The sequence below is a fragment of the Silene latifolia genome, chromosome 6, assembly GCF_048544455.1.
Source record: "Silene latifolia isolate original U9 population chromosome 6, ASM4854445v1, whole genome shotgun sequence".
Classification (NCBI taxonomy): Eukaryota; Viridiplantae; Streptophyta; class Magnoliopsida; order Caryophyllales; family Caryophyllaceae; genus Silene; species Silene latifolia.
In genome coordinates, this window is record NC_133531.1 from 8,020,474 (window position 1) to 8,043,654 (window position 23,181).

At 41.7% G+C, this 23,181-nt stretch overlaps 1 protein-coding gene across 1 annotated transcript; it reads left to right on the plus strand.

Annotated features, from left to right (window-relative positions):
* The first annotated feature begins 5,970 nt into the window (after positions 1-5,970).
* Positions 5,971-11,150, plus strand: LOC141587467 (uncharacterized). Its single transcript, XM_074408950.1, has 9 exons — positions 5,971-6,099; positions 6,205-7,147; positions 7,689-8,578; positions 8,732-9,177; positions 9,271-9,640; positions 9,752-10,081; positions 10,278-10,423; positions 10,457-10,582; positions 11,072-11,150. Exons 1-9 carry the CDS (start codon positions 5,971-5,973, stop codon positions 11,148-11,150), a joined length of 3,459 nt encoding a protein of 1,152 aa, XP_074265051.1.
* The last annotated feature ends 12,031 nt before the right edge of the window (positions 11,151-23,181 follow it).

Below are 23,181 nucleotides of genomic sequence, written 5' to 3' on the forward strand. Positions count from 1 at the left end.
CAAGGATTCCAAATATCAAGTTTCAACACAAATTGGCAATCCTAAGGCTATTTTCGAAGCAATTTACGGTTCAGGTGTGAGACCGTCACAATTTCACTCAAACGCTCAAACTCAATGAAAATTCGAAATGAACACATGGTTATGATCCTTATACTGCCAATTATCCATTTACAAAGTCAATTTTGCAAGGCAAAATCGTTTGGGGGAAAGCCCCAAATTTTCGACATTTTTAGGGTTGGAATTCATAATTTGTCGGTCCAAATTGTTCAAATGCGGAAGATTAATGCAAAAATAATACACATACCTCGATTAGTCATGGCAAGTGCAGGATTTGGATCAAATTTTGGCGAGAAATGGTTGGAATTTGAGAGAGTTTTGAAGGATTTATGTTTCGAAAATTATGAATAAAACACGATTTTTATCGAGTTTTTACTCAGACAGGGACACATCCAGGAAAGGACGCAGCAGGTGCTGCGCCTCTTCCATGAGACGCAGCCCTTGTTGCACCTCTTCCATGAGACGCAGCCCTTGTTGCGCCTCTTCCTCCGTTCCCCTCCAAGTCAATTTTCGAAAATTCGTTATAAGTTCGTTATTTGTGGGACCATCTTTGGTGCGCCTCTTCCTCAACACCATATGTCACATATTTGGTCCATTTGATGTTTATTCTTCGCCCAGACTCGTATTTTCGAGCAAACTGCGAACTGTCGCGGTACTTTATCAAGACCTCGCTAGCCACAACGAGCGAATACCCTCTGACAGGTGTTTTGAAACGCCTCGATTATGTTCCCCCAGCGAGAGTTCCGGACAACCAATTGTCCCTCTCAATATGTAGAGATCAGCCTCAATTATGTTCCCCCAGAGAGAGTTCAGGACAGCCAATCGTCCCTCTCAACACGTGGAGTTCAACATCAATCTCGAGTTTTGCCGAAGTTTGTTTGAAGACTGACCCAAGCAGATTTCTCCCAGCAGTTCCTGCCGACATCATGCTGCCCTCCTGTTAATCCTTCAATATTACGTTTTGCGTTCCCTTGGTGTCCGGCAGAGTAAGGAGTTTCAAGGAATTTCAGGTATGGTCTCTTCTTATGGCTAGCGAGCCTCCTTACGTAATCTAGTGGACTTTAAACGACCCTCCCCAATAGTCGACAGACTCTAAAATGTTCCCGAGGACAGGTCCTTGGCTCAGACCCCTTGAGCCGCCACGCGTCGCCATAGTCGTCAGGTTGTAATCTTCGATTGACCTGATGGCTATACTTTGACTTTCACCTTGTCCAAGCCTTAATCAAAGTGGGGGCTCTGTAGATACCTCATTTCTGCATCTCCCGAAACCACCCGATGATGATTGGGCCGCATGTTTGGTACACGGAACGATTTATGACAGTTCGTAAGTTTATCGTCAAGTGATAGCTCAAACACTTGTGTCAACCCCTTGGTCATCATCTACGCACTATTACGGTCATTTTGACAGTAATTAAAGTACATTTGGAGTCCGGGTCAAAAACCGTCTTCATTTTCTAATAACCGTTTAAAATGCCGAGTCAGAATATTCTGGAATGTTCCGGATATTTCTATTCCATATTTTCAATCTTTTAATCTTTGGTAAATTATATCCTGATTTTTTTTATAAATAATAAGGAAATCAAGATCAAACCGCAATTCCATAATAGAAACGCGGAAATCTTTCTTCTGCAGGAGGAAACCCTTGGGGAAAGGACGCAGCAGGTGCTGCGCCTCTTCCAAGAGACGCAGTGGCTGCTGCGCCTCTTCCCCAGCTCCTTTCTGCGTATTTTAAGATCTTTTCGAGATTTACTTCCAAAGTTACACCGAAACCCTAATTCCTTCGTGTGATAGTATAAATAGGGACATTCGTTCCTCATATTTCTCACGCGAGTGTCCGCCCTTCTCTTCTCCCTTTGCATTCTAAGACCACGCTCTTACTTTTTGGCATCTACGTGCTTGAACTTTCGACCACGTAAGATCGGATCTTTCTGAGTACCAGCCTCGTTTTGCATGACCGACCAAGTTGACCAACTCCACATCAATCGACTTAATCAACTTTGTTTAATTTCCTCTTAGAGGGCACTTTCGTCGTACATTCGAGTCGAGCATCACTAAACGTTAACTTAGTTAATCTCGTTTGTCAAACATGTAAGTCTGAGGGTGTAAATCCCATCTTTTATTATTGTACTTTGTTTTTGTAATCATTATTGTAAGGTTTACGTCGAAAATATATTCAAAACCGATTTATAAAACCTTTATTCAAACCCTTTTTAACGGATTAATGGGAGACAGATGTCGAGAAGGAGCGCTTCAACTGCTGCGCCTCTTCGAAGGGACGCAGCAAGTGCTGCGCCTTTTCCTGAGGGTGCCGCAGTTCCTGCTTTCCTTCTTCTTCTTTCGTCTTTTGTTCGTTCGTTTATTCTTTGCTTTGTCTTTGTTTGTTCTTATTTCATTAACACGATAATTTTAATATAATAATTTTAACATGTAAATCATTAATAATTTATCATCATTAAATTTCCGACTTAAATCCCTTATAATTAATATTTGCGGGTTTTCGTCATTAAAATCAATTCGGATTTTTAGAGATTCGGTTCATCAATATCAAGTCTCTGAAATTCACCTTTGTATATTTGCATCTGTTATTTATCATCATCATCATCATCATTAGTTCGTTAATAATAACCTATTTAATTTAATTCACTAGTAATCTTATTGTTAATCTTGTATTTAATTCATCTTAATTGATCTCATGTTTTATTGCTTTTATGACCAATTCACATGTAAATAATTTATTAATCCACTTCTATCCGAGTCAAATATCGATAATCAAGCATTAAATTCACCAATGAACATTAACAATATGCAATTTTGGCTTCAGCCAGAATTCACCCCAGGAACAGACGCAATGAGCACTGCGCCTCTTCCAAAGGACGCAGCAATGCTGCGCCTGTTCCGGGTTGAATTCTGCCTCTGAACTTTCGTTGTTGCTTTGACTTAGTTATTTAGTTAACTATTAATCGTATTATCACCCATTAATCTGTTCCTTCATTTATTTTCTCTTTTATTTTCTCAAACCATCCGTTTTAAGTGTATTTTCGACGTAAATCAATTAACCCGTTGTAATTATTGTAATTCTCTTTATTGTATTTTTATCGTATTTCTTTATCATATTGTTTGTATGCTTTCACATGTAATTAACCTAAATCTCTACCTCGACATTAATGCATGTTAAACTACGTGTCTACCGACTTAGTTAATTCTCACATGCTAGGATTAATCTAATGGATGTTGCATTGCATGCATATAACCTTCAACATATCGAGTATAGACGATTTTCCCTATCATTAGTAGAGGCCGCTATCGAGGCGGGCGGGATTAGGTGTTCGATAAAAAGAGATTCCTAATACGTACCCTCACCCCTTACTCCAGATCTCTGTGAACATCCGTGTTCATTGGCATCCACGAGAGTCATTCTAGACATAGAATGTTAAGGGTAACGAGTTCTTGGTGTTCATGTCACTACTTTGTGTCTTGACATGGCACGAAGTATTCGAACGGTTTCCAATTTTCCACAATAAATTGGTGGCGACTCCACAAATGCAAAGCTTGCTCGCTTTTCACCGAGCGACCCCCCGTGGGCCCGCGTCCACAAGGTGTTGTACAATCTAATCGATTCGGCTCCGGGGCCCTAACCTTCTTAGGGATTGTAAGATATACACTAACTCGATCCAATCACAACAATAATTGCTTGCTTATAATTTGAGAATATGTTTGTATGATCAACTCCCATGTATTCCCCTATGAACCCATGATACCCTAGTGCTTTTAATCAATTGTTTACACCTTCATTTTATTTACCTTGCTTTGTTTTTTTTATTATTGATTAGTTTTAATTGATCTCTTATCTCAACCCCAAATTGTGACACCCTAAGACACGACCATTTACAATTAAAAATCCTACATCAATACCCGTTCCTTGGGATCCGACCTTTACTTGCCTCTTTACTAAGAGTAGTTTGTAGAGTTATAAATATTGTTTTGGTAGGGTAACTTTTGACGACGAGTTTGACACACCAAAAATGTATATATACACATACAATGAGGGTAGAGTTTCCATAAGATATACAATTTATAATATTTTAAAATATGAATATCCATATAATATTATACTATAATATTTCATAACATTTTCTTTTTTTTCTTCCCCACGTTAGATGGCGAGGTGTTTTGTTTTTTCTTTTATTTTTCTTTTTTTCTCTTCATTCAATAATATTTTGCGTCTTTTCTTCATGATAAATTTAAGGGCCCACTTTCTATTTCAATTAATACTACAATCAATTAAACTTCGATCATAAATAATTTTTTTATTGAAAAAACAAATAAAAACTATGATGACCATATTATCTAAAGTAAAATATTTTAAAATTTAAAAACTTAAATACAGCAAAGTGAAATTTAAAAATTATGAGGGAAAAAAAACGTAATGAGCAATATATAAGGAAATTATTAGGAAATAATTGAATTAGTTCTAAAATATATGATAGACCTATTATTTAAAGTAAAATATTTAGATGAAGAGAACGAATTCTCTGTTCCATTTTGTGTTTCATCTTATGTCCCACTATACTCACCTTGTGACACTTCATTAGTTTAAAAGAATTTGTTATCAATCTTATCATATGAATGATGATGTGTTGCAAGATAAAGACAATGGAACAGAAGATGAGACACAAAAATGGGACAAGTGATCTCAACTCTTAGATGAAATGAAATTAGTACGGAGTAATATTTTGGGAAAGAAACTAATAAAGGGTTAAACATATAAAAGAGTGGGGATCCTCTGTCCCATTCGGTGTCTCAATGTGTGTGTCACTCCAATTACCTTCTATCACATACATTAACAAATTAATATAATTATTGCAATATTTTATTTTGCAACAAGTGATGTATCAAAATGTAAGTGGAGTGACACACAAAATGGGACACAAAAATAGGACAGAAAATTCTTACTAGATATAAAATTTCAAATGTAGCCTAATACTTAAATGTTAAAAAGATATTGTATTATATGGCCCGCCGTTATCACACGTCACCATATTACTCGTAGTGTATGAAAAATTATATACACTGAGTGAGTGTAACCGTAGCCTTTTCGGCTGACTAGTTATTTATTTCCTTTCGTTGGTAGTCTTTTGTGGGCTATTCTTCATTTGTGAGTGGAGTTATATGTTTGGGCTAAACTAAAACGATAGCAAACAAATACAATCTGTATAATAGTGTGTCCACATAAATAGTATTGGACCCAATATTCTTACAATCTCCCACTTGGGTCAAATACAGATAGTGTGTGACACCTGAAAATTTGTATTCATTTTACTTACGCGCTTAATAGTGCTATCAATATTCCAACCGTCTTATGCAATTCGGTCCATCAATCATACTAACATAGGATCAAAGCGGCCTTTGCTACAGTTTGTCGTAACAGGACCCTCAATGGTCACGTATGCCAATACAACCAACGACAGGAATCTAATATAGGTGCGTAGCATGGAAACAACATCCAAATGTGATCCAAAATATGTATATTTTCAACTGGTCCACCTTATTGAGATCAACCAATATAAAACAGAGTGAAACCGTAAACCGAAAACCTTATTTCTGCAGAACTTAATAACCGTAAACTTTAACGTGTCTAACATGACAAACTCCCACTTAAACTGAATTTCCTTAAAACCGAAACACCCATTTGAGCAATTAGCTCAAGAAAGACCGTGGGTGGTAATTCCTTAGTAAGCGGATCCGCAAAATGGAGTTTGTATCAACATGTATAATTGACACATTTTCACTCTGAATTGTTTCTTAAACAATACATCACTTATATTGTTATTAAGAACTTTACAATTGTAAGAGAGAGAAAGCGATGAGAGAGAAAGCGAATTTTCTAACCTAGAATCTGCATCAATTTCCACAATGACGGCAGTTAAGGCTACTCACCAAAACCGTTTTTCTCCTTTAATGACCTCTTCTTCTTCACTAAAATCTGCTCAAAAATCACAAAAAAGTCTTAATATCCATAGTATAAGCCATGAACGTCCTAAAGTTCCTACCTTTGAGGCTCCTTCATCCTCTGATACGCGGAAAACTCGTTCTATGCAGGATATTTAGGGTATCCCTGTATTACAGTTACCTGAATATGAAGTGCAGGTTGTCACTGAGGAGGACGAGGACTTGCAGGAAGGTTGGCTACTTCGTCATGGAGGAAAGGACATCCCTGTTCTTCCAACTATCCATGAGGAGGAAGCTTCTGAAGAGCTCTTACAGTTCACCCATGAGGACATCAAAACAGAGGTAGAATTTTGGTCTCATTTTGTTATGTGTTACATATTGGGTGCAAACCCTCCCTGGAAACTGGTTGAGGATTATATTTATAATGTCTGGGGTAGGTTTAGAGTGGAACGTGTCTCGTTTTTGGATAATGGAGTATTTCTTGTTAGATTTACTAAGAATGAGGATAGGGATGCTCTGCTACAGTCTGGATATTATCTCTATGATAACAAGCCTATTGTTATTAAGCCATGGACTGTGGATATAGAGCTTGTTAAGGCAAAAGTTGATGTTGTCCCTGTATGGGTGAAACTGTTTAATGTTCCTCTGAAGTTTTGGGGAAGTTGTTTACCAACAATTGCAGGATTAGTGGGTAAGTTTGTTAAAAAGGACCAAGACACTCATGATAAAGTTAGGCTTAGCTATGCTAGGGTTATGGTGGAATTGGCTATGGACCAGACCTTACCTGCAAAAGTCAAGTTCTTGGATGAATCAGGGCAATTGGTTTTTGTGCCTGTAGAGTATGAGTGGAAACCTATCTCCTGTACTAGCTGTAATGGGATAGGGCATAATGCTACACAGTGTAAGAAACCAGTTAAGAAACTTTCAAAACCAAAACAAAAGACCAAACAGGTTTGGAAGCCTGTTCAAATAGACAAGGTTCAAGCAGCTGTTGTGAATCCTGTGAGCAATTCTCCTATTCTAACACCTACCAGTTTTCCTCCTCTTCACACAGTTAGATCTGTACCTATACAATCTACTCCAGCAAAGAATATTATGAGATTGAATAGGCAGGTGGGGGTAAGATTATCTGCTAAATTTAGTAAGTATTCCTTTTTAGATGCACTGAATAACTCTAATGCTTCGGGGGGGGGGGGGGTAGTAGAGAGTGGCAAGGACCCCCCTGAGGACAATCTCAATGAATAGCATAGGCTTTTGGAATGTAAGGGGTCTAAATGACCTGAATAAGCAGAAGGTGGTTAAATGGTTTTTGCACAATAATGGAGTAGGTTTGTTTGGCTTACTAGAAACTAAGCTGAAGCCTAGAACTCTCTTGAATAAAAACACTTCAATTTGTGATGGTTGGAGCATTTCCACTAACTGCAGTTGGCATAAAGGAGGTAACATTTGGATTTTATGGAAACCAGACTGTTTTGATGTTAATTTTATTTCCTACAGTGCTCAGCATATTCATATGATTGTAACATCTAGAGCTGAAAATAAGACCTTCAAGCTCACAATGATTTATGCTTTTAATGGTCTGGAGGAAAGGGTGGCTTTATGAAATATTTTGAAAGAGATCTCCCTTGACTGTAATGCACCCTGGCTGTGGTTATGGGATTTTAATACTGTTTTGTCACCAGTAGAAAGATTAGGGGGTAACACTACTGATGCTGAAATGCAGCATTTCCAGGATTGTGTTTCTATCTGTGGTATGGAAGATATACCCTCTACAGGTGCTTTGTTTACCGGGTCTAATAAGCAAAACCCTGCTGATAGAGTCTATAGCAGTTTAGATAGGGCAATGGGTAATCAAGCTTGGCTGGATGGTTTTGGTGATAATTATGCACACTTTCATCCTGAGGGTTTGTTTGACCACTGCCCCTGCACAGTTTTGACTACTCACTCTACTTTGGGGGGTAAGAAAAACTTTAAGTATTTTAATATGTGGAGCTCTGCTAGTCAGTTTAAAAATATTGTTGGGAATGTGTGGAGCATTCATATTCAAGGGACAAAGATGTTTTCTATTATTAAGAAGCTGAAAGCTTTGAAACCTGCTTTGAAGAGCCTGAATAAGTGCTGTTTTTCTGATATAGAAAACAGCACTACTATTGCAACTGTGGCCCTTGAAAATATTCAGAAGCTGCTGGTTGAGAACCCTGGTGACATTGTTTTACTGCAGCAAGAGATGGATATGGCCCATGACTTGAAGGAACTTATCTCAGCTAGGGATAGTTTTTTGATTCAGAAAGCCAAGGTCCAGTGGTCATTGGAAGGAGACCTAAATACTAATTATTTTCACCATGCTATCAAAAAAAGAATTTATCTTAATAAGGTTTTCCAAATTGAGGATATGAATGGAGGACCTTGCACTGATGGTGATTCTATTCAGGCTGCTTTCCTTGAATATTACAAATCTCTTATGGGGTCTCAGACTGAGACTGAGAAAGTGAACCTGACTGTTGTGAGGCAAGGAGCTTGTTGTATTGCTGAACATTGGAATATCTTGAACAAGCCTGTTACTGTTGAGGAGGTTAAGTAGTGTTTGTTTAGCATCCCTAAAGGGAAATCCCCTGGACCTGATGGTTATGGGAGTCAAATTTTTAGAGATGCTTGGAAGATTATTGGTGATGAGATTTGTGCTGCAGTACAAAATTTCTTTGATACTGGCAAAATATTAACTCAGATAAATGCTACCATCATTACTCTCATCCCTAAGATGGAAAGACCTGAGACTGTTAAGCACTATAGACCTATTTCCTGTTGTAATGTGATTTACAAAACCATATCCAAGCTGCTGTGTGCTAGGCTTGCTGTGATTTTGCCTGATATCATCAGCAGGAATCAAGGAGCCTTTGTTAAGGGGAGAAATATCCTTGAAAACATCCTTATTTGTCAAGATTTGGTCAGGCTTTACAATAGGGGTATGGCTTCTCCTAGGTGTATGTTTAAATTGGATTTGCAGAAGGCTTATGATACTATAGAATGGAAGTTTGTGGACCAAATGTTGTCAGCTCTTAAATTTCCTCCTAAATTCCATCAGTTGATAATGGCTTGTCTTACTACTCCTACCTACACTTTGAACCTGAATGGTGCTCATTTTGGTTATTTCCCTGGAAAGAAGGGTTTAAGGCAAGGGGACCCTATTTCTCCTCTCTTATTTTGAATTTGTATGGAGTATCTCTCAAGAATTATGCATTATGCTGCTAATAATTGGCATTTTAGATATCATCCCTTATGCAAGAGTCTTAAATTGACTCATCTTCTGTTTGCTGATGATTTATTGATGTTTTGCAAAGGGGATAGTCACTCTATCATGTTACTCCTTAGAGCAATGGATACCTTTTCTGCAACTTCTGGTTTGAAAGTCAATGCTGCCAAGTCTGAGGTTGTCTTCAATGGAGTAGTTGTTAGTTTGAAAGCTGATATCATTCAGGTCTCTGGATTCCAGGAAGGTGCACTGCCTTTTAAATATTTGGGTGTCCCACTTCAACCTGGCAGGCTGTTAAGGAGGGATTGTAAGGTTCTCACTGATAAAATTGTCAGGAAAATTAGAGGTATTGGGGCAAGGAAGCTCAGCTATGCAGGAAGACTGGTCCTTATTAATTCTGTGTTGAGTACCTTGCATAACTATTGGGCATCTATCTTTCTTATTCCTAAGTGTGTAATTCATCAAATTGAAGCTATTTGCAGGAATTTCTTATAGGACAATAGCACTGAATACAATAGGGCTCCTTTGGTTGCTTGGAATGATATTTGTCATACTAAGAAGAAGGGAGAACTAGGGATTAAAAATGCTGGGGTGTGGAATGTGGCTAGTGTGGGGAAGTTGGTGCACTGGCTATATGCTAAAGCTGATAGGTTATGGGTCTTATGGATTGATCATGTTTACCTCAAAGGAGCTGACTGGTCTAACTATCATCCACCTCCAGATTCTAATTGGAACTGGAGGAATATTTGTAAAACTAGGGAGCTTTTGTCTAGTGGTTATCAGGGTCATCACTGGCAAGGGCAACCTACTTGTACTGGTTATACTGTTAGTTCTGGATACTGTTGGTTACAGGGCACACCCCCCCCCCCTGTCCAATGGTACACTGATGTTTAGAGTTCTTGGAATATACCTAAGCAGTCTTTTATAGGATGGTTGGTTCAGAGGAAGGCTCTAAATACTCGTGTTAAATTAGCAAGATTGAGCCTGTGCAGCTCTGATAGATGTTTTTTGTGTGAAGCAGTCTCATGAGCATCTGTTCACAGATTGTGTATACACTTCTAAGGTGAGTACTGGAGTTGAGGATTGGTTGCACCTTACTCTTACTGGTAGTGCTGGTTATACTAAACTTCAGAAGAAGATACGTCGACTGGCTAGGATGGCAGTTTGGTATAATATTTGGTAAGTCAGGAACATTTGCAGGTTGGATCATAAGGTGAAGAAGCCTGAGTATGTCATAGCTGAGATCATAGCTGAGATCATAGCTCAAGTTCGTCAAAGAATTATTCACAAGATTGACAGCATAGAGAAGTTAAAGAATAGAGATTGGTTAGTCAAGTTAGATATATGTCTCATGTAATGGTGTAGGCTTTCCAAAGTCTTGCACATGAATGCGTTACCTTGTAATTTCTTTTTATTAATACAAAAGCTCACATTTAGACAAAAAAAAAACTTTACAATTGTACATTTATCGCAAAAGAACTTAAATGGTCTTTCTATACCGTACTGAATTTGCAGCCTGTGACAAATGTTCATAACCAACTAGGAGTCGAAATACCAAATGATCTTAACCTGAATCGATCTCCTATAAATAATGTTTTGTTCCAAATATAAATGACTAACATTATATTTGGCTGCCCTTAGTAGATCCAAGATCCTAATCTGTATTGCCTTAATATCTGTCCAACAAACTTTAGAATGTACGCAATATCCGAACGCATACAAGCTAAATATATACCATAATACTTAAACACATTAAATATTTCCTAAGGCACGTGAATTTAAGCATTAATGAATTTTTCTGAATATTTTCCTTAGGGCATTTGAGACTAATTTGTCTCCTTTACTGAAAGGGTATAAAACTAGAACAACTTTCATACTCCCACTGAATCCTTAGTATCTAAAATCACCAACCACGTTCATCTAACACAAATAAGATGATAACATGATAGATTAAAGATTGCTTAGACGGAAAACTTAACTTTTAGCTTTACTGGATGAATTACCGTAATTTGCAGAAGACCTATACTTTGAATCCATTGAAACAAAGTTCTAATTAATGCACTGGATATTTTCATCTGTAACATTCATCCACTGTAACTGAGAAACTGAATATGCCAAATGTCCTTATAGTCAATACCGACAAGATGATCCAGACTGTCACATTACCTTCTTAATCCTTCTTGGTAACAAACTGTTAGGCCTGGAAATCCGCAGACCTTCCTGTTCGGTATCTCACCTGAACCTGACTACCAGGCTGTCAGGGTGTCAGGCTATCAGGGCACTTGAAGATAGGCGCCAGGCCATGGAGAGGGCAACGGTCAAAATATCAGGACGATATTAGACCATATACGCGTATAATAAAGGAATTATATACGCGACATTTAATGTGAAGATTACGTAGTAAAAGCAGTAATTAAGGGAGGAATAATTAGCAATTACTACTGGCAATTATGGAGAATATTCTGCCTTTAATGACCAGATCAAGCAGCCGTTCAAGATGGAAGACTATATAAGGAACACTTTGAAGATATAGGAGGCATCTTATTCATACGCAAGAAGAAGCATATACAACACTTAGAGAAATACAAAGATTGTTATTATCACATAATTATTCTCCCAAATTACATAGTTAAATCCTCTTCTGGCTTGGTGCCCGTGGTTTTTTCCCATTTGAGGGTTTTCCACGTACAAAATTGTTTGTTTTGTTGTTATTGTTATTTCATTTACGACTTATTATTGTACCCTGACGACCTGACTAACAGACTACCTAGAGCTAGTTAACCCTACACAGTTTTACCCTGACCTGATTTCACCTTGTGCAAAATCCACTCAAAACAATTGGCGCCCACCGTGGGGCATCTAGATCTTTAAATCCTTTTTTTCTTATCTTACAAAAACTCAAAAAACCTATAAAAATGGCCCAACCCACGGTTGAAGAACAATTGAATGCAGCTCTCCAAAAAATCGCTGAGTTGGAAAGCCTGAAAGAAAAAGTGGCCCAAACTGAAGCAGAAATCCTGCAATTGAAAGAATCTGAGTCGGCCCTGAAGCAAAAATTAGAAAAAACCCAAGGGGCAGGCTCTAGATTCCAACCAGGAACCCCGTTTTCATCAATCATTAAGAACGTTGATCTTTTCAGCTTTGGGAGCCCAAGTATTTCTAAAGTTATTAACGTAGATGGTGATGATGAACCAAAAGATAATGATAAAGAGAAACCTGATGAATCTGCAGCAGCCATCATGATGGCAGTAGTTCAGGAGATCAAGAAACTCAACGAAAAATTCGATAAGATACCAGGAGTACCTACCAGCATGGAAGAAGCCGCCCCTGATAGCTATGTTGACTCGCCTTTCATAGACGAAATAGAAAAAGTAGACCTACCAAAAAAATTCACTATTCCATCCATGAGGGTCTATGATGGAACCACGGATCCACAAAATCATGTGGCTCTTTACAAGCAGAAGATGCTGGCTGCATCAATTCCCAGCGAATTCAGACAAGTTTGCATGTGCAAAGGATTTGGAACGACCGACTGGCCCCGCCCTGCAATGGTACATCAACTCGCCAACTGGCAAGATATCCATTCCTTTGCCAACCCGATCAATAGTTTCAACCAACGGTTTGCAAGTAGCGGGGAGTTGGAAAAGCGATCCGTGACCTTTACCGAGTTACACGAAGCCTCGATGAAACTCTCGGACATTCCTTGCAAGATTCAACAAAGAGAAAGTGTCTATACCCAGGTGTGACGTTGGAACAACAGTGGAGGCATTCAGACAGGGGTTACTACCATACAGTGACCTATACAGCAAACTCACTAAGTATCCCTGCCACACCTTCGAAGATGTTCAGGCCAAGACTCTTGCTTTCATCAGGCTAGAAGAAGATAAAAGCTACAAACTTGGATCACCCGGTAGATCGAAGGACCATGAAAGAGGAAATAGGAAAAGCAACAGAGGGAACAATTATAGACCTACCCCATATTCTAGGCCAGACCAGTCAGAAGTTAACATGGCCCATGAGTATCAAGGTAAGGTTAAAGTTTATTCACCTATCTCCGAACATAACTTCAGTGTTGACATTGCAGGACTAATCCAGAGACTCGACAACATGGGATCAGCTGTTAGATGGCCCAAGAAGTCAGAGAATCCAAATCCCAGAAGAGACAACTCAAAATGGTGCGAATTTCACATGGATATTGGACACACCACGGATGATTGTTTCACCCTGAGAAAGGAGGTAGCCTACCTGTTAAAGTCAGGGTACTTAAAAGACCTTATCAAGACTAAGGGTAGGAACGCAAACCAGGATAAAGAAAACCAGGAGCACAAGCAGGATCGTAGTCTCCCTCCACCACCACCAATCTATGAAGTAAAATTCATATCTGGAGGTTCGGAAATTTGCGGCCTGACAAGTTCAGCAACAAAGAAGATAGCCAGGACACCAAGGACTGTGTCACCCTGCAAGCCGGATCTAATCCCTACAATCACTTTCAATGATTGTGACCTGGTGGGCATCCCTGATGTTCATCATGATGGCCTGGTCATTTCTATGCAGATTGGAACAGCCACGGTCAGAAGGATCCTGGTAGATGGAGGCAACTCAGTGAACCTGATCATGCCTGACGTACTGAAAGCCATGAAGATAAACGAGGATCAAATCACCAAGAGACCTAGCGTCCTAGTAGGATTCAGCGGTGAAACCAGGAGCACCTTAGGAGAAATCCACCTTCCAACCTACGTGGAAGGACTCTCATCTTATGAGAAGTTTGGAGTCCTTGACTGCCTGTCATCCTACAATGCCATCCTGGGCAGACCCTGGATTCACAATGTCAAGGCCGTACCATCAACCTATCACCAGTGCATCAAGATACCAACAGACTGGGGCATAGCCACAATCAAAGGGGATCACAAGACAGCCCAGGAATGCTACACAGTGACTTTGAAGCCTTCAAGGCAGGTAAGTCCCTGGCATAGCAATTACAGTACCCTGTCAGGAGCACTTATATGGCACCTCCCAGAATGGAAACAGATCAGGTAATCCTAGACCCTGACCACCCTGACAGGTATGTTTTGATAGGATCTGACGCCCCATATAGTGTCATGCCCGAACTGGTAAAATTCCTTAAAAATAAATCATCTTGGTTTGCTTGGTCACATTTTGATATGACTGGAATTAACGCTGATGTTATTACTCATAAGCTCAATGTTGACCCATCTTTTAAGCCTGTCTGTGATGAAAAGGCGCAAATTTGCAAATTGAAAGAAACACCATAATAAATGAGGAAGTAGAAAAACTCTTGGATATGGGGATGATCAGGGAAGTAATGTACCCTGAATGGCTGGCTAACGTGGTTGTTGTGTAGAAAAATAATGAGAAGTGGAGAGTCTATGTAGACTACACTGACCTAAACAAAGCCTGTCCTAAAGATCCATTCCCCCTCCCTCATATTGATGCCATGGTAGACGCCACAGCAGGCCATGAGATGCTAACATTCATGGATGCTTCAGTGATTCAATCGATAAAGATGCACCTGCCGACCGGGAGAGTCCGCATTCATTACTGATCGAGGCATATCTTTGTTACACTGCCATGTCTTTCGGCCTGAAGAATGCAGGGGCAACGTACCAGCGCCTGGTCAACATGATGTCTAAAGACCAGATATGTGACATCATGGAAGTATACATAGACGACATGGTGGTGAAATCCAAGAATGCAGAAGATCATGTGAAGCATCTAGAAATAGTATTTGAGATATTAGAAAAGTATAACATGAAGTTAAACCCTGCAAAGTGCCACTTTAGAGTCTCTGCGGGCAAATTTCTTGGATATATGGTCACAAAGAGAGGCATAGAAGCTAGCCCTGAACAGATAAAGGCTATCCTGGAACTACAGTCACCCAAGTCTGTCAAGGATATCCAAAAATTGACAGGCCGGGTGGCTGCCCTGAATCGCTTTATATCAAGATCCTCTGAAAGATGCAAAACATTATATAATCTCCTCAGGAAAAATAAACAATTCCAGTGGACGGATGAGCATGAGACAGCTTTTCAGGATCTAAAATCCTATTTATCATCTCCACCCTTACTGGCTAAGTGTGACGATCCGCGCACTTGAACCCTTAGATTTATTTTATGCTTATGTAATTTCATTTCCCTTGTACATTTGTAGTAAGTATTTTCTTAGTAGTTTTAGAATAGGTTTCCATAAATAGGTATATCGCTATTCTGAACTAAACTTGTAAATTCAATGTCTCCTGCTACCAGGATGTAATAATCAAATTTCCCTCTTTAGGGAGTACTAGTGAATGAAAATCTACTTCCTACCTTGTGCCTTCGTATTGCTTGTTGTTGCTTTGTTGTGAACGACTCTTTGCCTTCACTTTACTAACAAGCCGTGTTTGTGGGATCGACACTAGGATCCCGACTCACACCCCGAGACCCGAGTATCGTGCTAGTGGGCGATCCCTCACTAGTACGAAGATCCTTGTCGCTTGCATCTTGCCTTGAGACGGGCAAGGGTGCGCGCCACGGTCCGGCAAAAGTAGCGGACCGTGACATTTGGTATCGAGCCGGTCTTGGACGGGCGTCTGCAAGCCGCATTTGTTTATCGAGATCGAGAAAATGGGCGAAAAGATCGAGGACCGAGTGGATGCCTTAGAGGACGCAATCGACGTCAAGCTTCCCAAACTCGAGGACATCGTTATGCGGATGGCTGCGAGCCTCGAGGAGTTGCAAAAGACGGTTTGTGACCTTGAGACGAAGGTGGACGGGATGGACACCCGCATCCAAGCGATCAGTGGTGCGATCCCCGACGATCGGGAGGAAGAGATCAATCATCTGCATCGAAAGGTCGAGATGTTAGAGAACACTTGCGCCACGCTCGTGAAAGCGGTGGCCAATGACGGGAAATCTGTGGGGAGCCATAAGGTGAAGGCTCCTCCACCTCGTGCCTACGATGGGGCGAGGGATTCGAAAGCGGTGGATAACTTTATCTTCGATATGGAGCAATACTTCCGAGTAAGTGGGCTCGACGAAGACGCGGAAGTTGTCACGGCAAGCATGTATCTAGTCGACGATGCCAAGATGTGGTGGAGGGCTAGATACAAGGAAATCGATGCGGGCACGATTACGGTAACATCGTGGGCCGACTTCAAGAGGATCTTGAAGGATCACTTCTACCCCGAGAACACGGAGTTTGTTGCTCGGAAGAAGCTGAAGGAAATCAAGCACACCAAATCAATCCGAGAATATGTGAGGGAATTCTCAGCGTGCATGCTCGAGATTAGCGAAATTTTCGAGACGGATAGGACATTCGAATTCATTGACGGGTTGAAGAGGTGGGCACAACAGGAGGTCATGAGGCAGAATCCCAAAACTCCGTCTTCGGCCATATCAGCTGCGGAACGCCTGCTCAACTTTCACGGGGAGCGAGAGGCACCAAGAGTGGTAGCACCAACGGGGAATACTGGTGCGTCACAGAGTGGGTACAATGGACAAAGGCCACAAAACAGCGCCATTTCAGTTGGGAACAGTCGGTTCCGCTCGCAAGGAAGTCAAGCCCAATCGGCGAGCACTACAAACTCGCCCTCAAGCTCGTTTTCGAAGGTGGGAAACTCTACTGCTTCCACAACGAAGAGACCGTTCACGTGTTTTGTGTGCAAGGGTCCTCACAAGATGGCCGATTGTCCGAACAAAGCGGAATTCAATGCCATGTTCAAGCAGATGCCGAAAGGGGCTCAAGAACGTCTTGATGGGGCGTTGGCCGACTATCACCAAGAGTGTAACGAAGACTCGAGTGATGGTGAAGACCAACCACGGATGGTCTCACTCTAACGGATCAGCGCGATGGGGAAATACGAAGATTCCTCCGCCAAGAAATCCAACGGGCTCATGTACGTGGACTTGATGGTGAATGGGAAGCAAGCACGAGCCTTGATCGACTCGGGCGCCTCCCATAACTTTGTTACGAAAGAGGAAGCGGATCGGTTGGGGCTAGTTCTGCGGGATACTAACAATTTGCCTGAAGTTTGGTCAATGGGAAAATGAGACGCGTCCAAGGAGTGGCTAAGAAGGTCGCGGTCCAAGTGGGTGAGTGGGCAGGGGAGCTCGACTTCACCACCGTTCCGCTGGATGACTTCAAGTTAGTACTCGGGATGCAGTTCTTTCAGAAAGCATTGGTGGTATTGAAACCGAGTGACGGATCGATGCTACTAATGGGGTCTATCGTAGTGAAGACGGTAGACAGCGACGAAGACAAGGGGCAGCATCGAATTTCGGCTATGAGGGTGATACCGATGCCGAAACAAGGGATGCGACCTTGGAGAATGCCTAAAGGTTCGGTGGAGCCGAGGGCGAACAAGACCCAGGCTAACTACGATGCTAAGTGGCCTGGGGGACGAAAGAAGAGTCTACCCCCTCACCGAGGAGTAGACAATGAGGGCCGAGATGCCCAAAGAAGTAGGCCTCGTACCATCAGGGGGTCGCGTCGATGTCTTTGAATCGACGTCCTGGTTTGCGGGTCGGTCGACCCAGGAGATAAGGCCTCGTACCATCAGGGCCGCGTCGATGTCTTGAATCGACGTCCTGGTTTGGGTCGGTCGACCCAAGAAAGAAGGCCTCGTACCATCAGGGGGCCGCGCCGAAATGCTGATTCGGCGTCCTGGAGATCTCACATTCCCTTGAATGCAGGTGCTGAAGTGACGAGAGACAAGGTGAAGGTCCGTTGGGGCCAGTACTTGAAGGAATCCCGAGAGAGGTCTTTTCAAGCAACGGCAAAGTGGACTTTCCCGAGAGACAAGGAGCACGTGGTGGACTTGGAGAACATGATGTTCGGCAGCTTCTACGTCAAGGAACTCCAGCCTATCCTTGAGAGGACGAAGAGGCCAGTCATTGTTTGGGACGAAGCGCACATTCAAGCCGAGTTGTACAAGCCAATCCCCAACAGTGCATGGACAGTGAGAGCTCACCGAGGATGTCTCACCGAAGCACCATTCAAGATTTTTTGTGTTGCCGAGGGCGGCAACAGATTAGGTGGGGGAGAGTGTGACGATCCGCGCACTTGAACCCTTAGATTTATTTTATGCTTATTTAATTTCATTTCCCTTGTACATTTGTAGTAAGTATTTTCTTAGTAGTTTTAGAATAGGTTTCCATAAATAGGTATATCACTATTCTGAACTAAACTTGTAAATTCAATGTCTCCTGCTACCAGGATGTAATAATCAAATTTCCCTCTTTAGGGAGTACTAGTGAATGAAAATATACTTTCTACCTTGTGCCTTCGTATTGCTTGTTGTTGCTTTGTTGTGAACGACTCTTTGCCTTCACTTAACTAACAAGCCGTGTTTGTGGGATCGACACTAGGATCCCGACTCACACCCCGAGACCCAAGTATCGTGCTAGTGGGCGATCCCTCACTAGTACGAAGATCCTTGTCGCTTGCATCTTGCCTTGAGACGGGCAAAGGTGCGCGCCACGGTCCGGCAAAAGTAGCGGACCGTGACACTAAGCTAGAAAAAGGAGAACCTTTGTCAGTATACCTATCTGTCACTGACACAGCAGTGAGCGCAATCCTGGTGAAAGAACAGGACGAGCAGCAACATCCAGTCTACTATGTAAGTAAAAGCCTGCTAGATGCTGAGTTGAGGTATGGACTACTTGAAAAATATGTTTTAGCTTTAATTATGTCATGTACCAAGTTGAGACCTTATTTTGAAAATCACCCCATTATAGTCAGGACCAACCTACCCTTAAAATATGTCCTGCGCAAACCTGAACTTTCAGGCAGGATGACCAAATGGTCAGTACAGATTAGCACATATGACATCTCTTTTGAACACAGGGCAGCGATCAAATCGCAAGCCCTAGCAGAGTTTGTGGCTGATTTCAGCCCTAACCTGGAACCAGACCTAATAAAAGAAGTCAATCAACTAGAAAATAAAACCCCAGACCAGGAATGGACCCTATTCATAGATGGGGCATCCAACGCCAGGGGGACAGGGTTAGGACTAGTACTTAAATCACCACAGGGAGACGTAATAGCTCAGGCTGTGAGCTGTGAATTCAAAGCTACCAACAATGAAGCAGAATACGAAGCCCTGATAGCAGGCTTAAAGGTATGTCTAGACCTCGATGTTCAAAACCTAAAGGTAAAAACTGATTCACTCCTAATTGCCAATCAAATAAAGGGAATTTATACGGCTAAGGATGCAAAAATGATTTCGTATTTAGAATATGCAAAAAACCTTACCGCTAAATTTGCTTTATTTGACATAGATCAAATATCAAGAGACCTGAATACCCAGGCTGATGCTCTGGCCAACCTAGGCTCAAATTTCACCCCTACTGTTTTCAACAAAATACCAATTGTGCACTTATTAGAGCCAACTATCAGCAAACCTGAACAGGTCAATCCTGTCAATCAGGACAGTAACTCTTGGACTAAACACTATTATGATTGGTTTCTCCAAGGAATATTGCCCCAGGGAAGACATGAGGCAAGGGCTTTTAAAATTAGAGCTTCTACTTATGCCATCATCAATAACACCCTGTTCAAGAGATCGCAGGCTGGACCCTACCTGAGATGCTTGGAGCCTGACGAAGCCAAACTAGTACTTCAAGAAATACATGATGGACACTGTGGCAACCATAAAGGAGGAAAGAGCCTGGCAAGCAAAGTTCTCAGGACAGGCAACTACTGGCCTACACTAAGGGCTGACTGCCTAGAATAATCTTCAAAATGCGAAGCCTGCCAAATTCATGCACCAATCATACATCAGCCATTTGAACTCCTTCATTCAATCTCCGCACCCTGACCATTTATAAAGTGGGACATGGATATTGTGGGAAAGTTGCCTGCAGCTCCAGGACAAAAAGTCTTCATGTTAACCATGACTGATTACTTCTCCAAATGGATTGAGGCTGACTCTTTTAGGAAATTAACTGAAAAAGAAGTAATATCCTTCATCAGGACAAACATTATTTGCAGATATGGGATCCCATCAGAAATAGTATGTGACAACGGAACTCAGTTCGTTGGGAAAAGAACCCAAGCATTTTGTCAAGAATGGAATATCAACCTGGTAACATCAACCCCTGAATATCCAAAAGCTAATGGCCAGGCGGAATCAAGCAACAAGGTAGTCATAAGCTGCCTAAAAAAGAAGCTGAAAAGAAGACGAGGCAGATGGGCTGAAGAACTTCCATTAGTTCTATGGGCAGACAGGACAACTCCAAAAACTGCAACAGGCCAAACACCTTATTCCTTGGTGTATGGCTGTGAAGCTGTCATTCCTGCGGAAGTACGAGTACCAACATCCAGATGCAGCCTGAACAACGTTGAAGCAAACAAAGACCAGATGCAAGACAACTTGGTCTGGCAGAAGAATTAAGAGACGCTGCCAAAATCAGGATGACATCATATTAACAAGCAGTCGCCAGGACTTACAATAAAAACGTCAGGGTCAGGGTCTTTAAAGAAGGAGACCTTGTCCTACGCAAAGTATTTCCAAATAAAAAAGAAAAGTTAGCAGGAAAACTAGCTCCCACATGGAAATGCCCTTACTTAATTAATTCAATTGTTGGACAAGGAGCATACAGGCTCCAAACACTAGAAGGGGAAATGATCCCGAGATCCTGGAATATAACTCATTTAAAACTATTCCATATGTAAAGACCAGGTTACAATCAGGAATAAATTCAATCACTACTCAACCCAACATGCTATGTGATGAACTACATGTTTTACATGCCTTGTCTGTATTTTATATCTGCTCAACTAACCCATCTATTTACTTTTTGAATCCTGAACAATTATACATAATAAAAGATTATATGCATAAATATTCAGGACTGAGGGCTACTCTCTTTGTATATTCTGAAACAAAAATTCTTTGTACTTAATCGTGCTGACGAGTTGGTAACCACCACCAGATACGATAAAGAGTCGGGACCAATCGGTATGAAATAATTGCCCGACCGACTAGGTTTTCGCCACTTATTACAACCTACTGGACGCGCAAGACAAGACAGTGCAAGGGTGTTTTATCCCGACCATCAGTCTAAATGCCCTTCTGACAGGCCGAATACCAAGCCCTCCAGCTAGGCAGGGGACATAAGCCCTCCTGACAGGCCGTATTTCCCACCCCTTCAACCATTATAGCAAAGAAAACTATACTTGGTTGAAATTTTCATGACAAATTAAAACAAAAATAATGTGCAGGTTATTCAAGAAGAATAATGTGTAGATCATGCGAACGAAATACTTGACAGGCCCAACAGGATGAAACTCACAAATCAAGCAAAGTCAAAAGTGAAACCAGCCAAAAAGAGGCCGTCATGCCTATATTAATAAAAACCTTTGCCCCCAGGGGCAAAGGTGCCAAAATATTCATAAAGGCGAGGGAGAATCTCCCTGACCCAAAACAGGAAAATAAAAATAAATGTTTGCCCAGGGACATCCTCCCTGGATGGGCCAAAATACCAACTGGGAAATAAAATATATTACTGCTTCTCCTTAGAAGCAGCAGCATCAACAACCTGATCCCCACTCTTAGCCGGCTCAGCCTCAACGCCCTGCTCCCCCGGGGAATCGACCTCCTGTTCATTCTCCAAATTGTGCAGGTCAGGATACTTTGAAGCACAAAAGCCATCTCAGCTGCAGGGTCCCATTTGGCCCTAGCCTCGACAGGGTTTGACATAGCAGCCGCCCTTCCTTTGATATAGAAATAGAGGGAAGCGTCATCCAGCTTGAACTCCAAGTCATCCCTCTCTTGCCTGAGCTCCTCATTCCTATCCAAGGCCTCCTGCAACAGCCGCTTGCTTGAAACCGCCTCAGGCTTAGCAGCATCCCTCTCAGCCTGCACCCTGGTCAAGTCAGCAGCTTTAGCAGCCAGGTCAGCCCGTGCAAAATCCAGCTCAGATTTTAGCCTATCATAATCTGATCTCATCAGATCAATTCTGGCTACCAAAGAAGTAGCCTGATAAGCATTATGGAGACAGGTTGCAGCACCCTGACCAAAAACAGAGAAAAATATGAGTAACTTATACCAACAATAGAAGACTACCAAAATAAAACATAGAAATTATTCCAGCTTACCTCCCTAACAGCAGCCAGAGCACCAGCCAAGAGGCTAACTGAATGATCTATTGAAGCAACTGCCTGAGTAGCAGTTTCAACAGGGTCAAGGGTAAGCATGACATCCGATTTAGAAGCTGCATAGTCCCTGATCTTCACCCTAGCAGCCTCCATATTATCCAACCTGGCTCTCACCTCCCTGACCGGGGCAGAAACATCAACATCTTCAATTCTCCTTTTTTGGGCTGCTGAACTTGTCTCAGCAGGGGCGGCAGGTGCAGTAGTGACCTTGGCAGCATCAGACTGCTCAGTCAAGTCAATAACAGGTTCAGTATCCCCGCTTCCCTGGGGACCTTCCTCCTTAATCTTAGCCAGCCTGGCTGAGAGGTCAGCCATACCAAACCTGGCAAGGCGAATAGACGACCTGGTGGCTGCAACACGAAATGCTGTATCAGCAATATAAACCAAACATTATCAGGAAGCCTTGGTAAAAAGAAAGGAAAGATCAAGATGGACTTACTGCCTGAAGTAGTGGCACTAGCAGCCCCTGAAGCTTTAGCCGCTCTGGGAGCACCGTCAGCCTTCAAACAGCGTGGAAGGTGACCAACCATACAACAGAGAGGCCAGGACCTCTCCAAAGGAGGAATAGCAAGGAAAGCAGAAACATTAGGAGTGGGATACTCAGTTTCAGTAATCCAGTCATCAACTGCACACATAGGAGGTATGATTTATTATAAATTTCATTTTCACTAACAGATAAAACATGCAGGGCAAAGAAAGAAACCAAAAGACTCACCAGCCACACAGGCCTCATGATTTAAATACGCCAGGTCAGGACCCACAGAATTGGT

Bases quoted from the DNA above. Each gene is read 5' to 3' on its own strand.
- LOC141587467 (XM_074408950.1), top strand. From the start codon at position 5,971: ATGACGGCAGTTAAGGCTACTCACCAAAACCGTTTTTCTCCTTTAATG. The intron at 10,424-10,456 runs GTATAATATTTG...GAACATTTGCAG, and splicing joins CTGGCTAGGATGGCAGTTTG to GTTGGATCATAAGGTGAAGA. The intron at 10,583-11,071 runs GTTAGTCAAGTT...TATTTTCCTTAG, and splicing joins AAGTTAAAGAATAGAGATTG to GGCATTTGAGACTAATTTGT.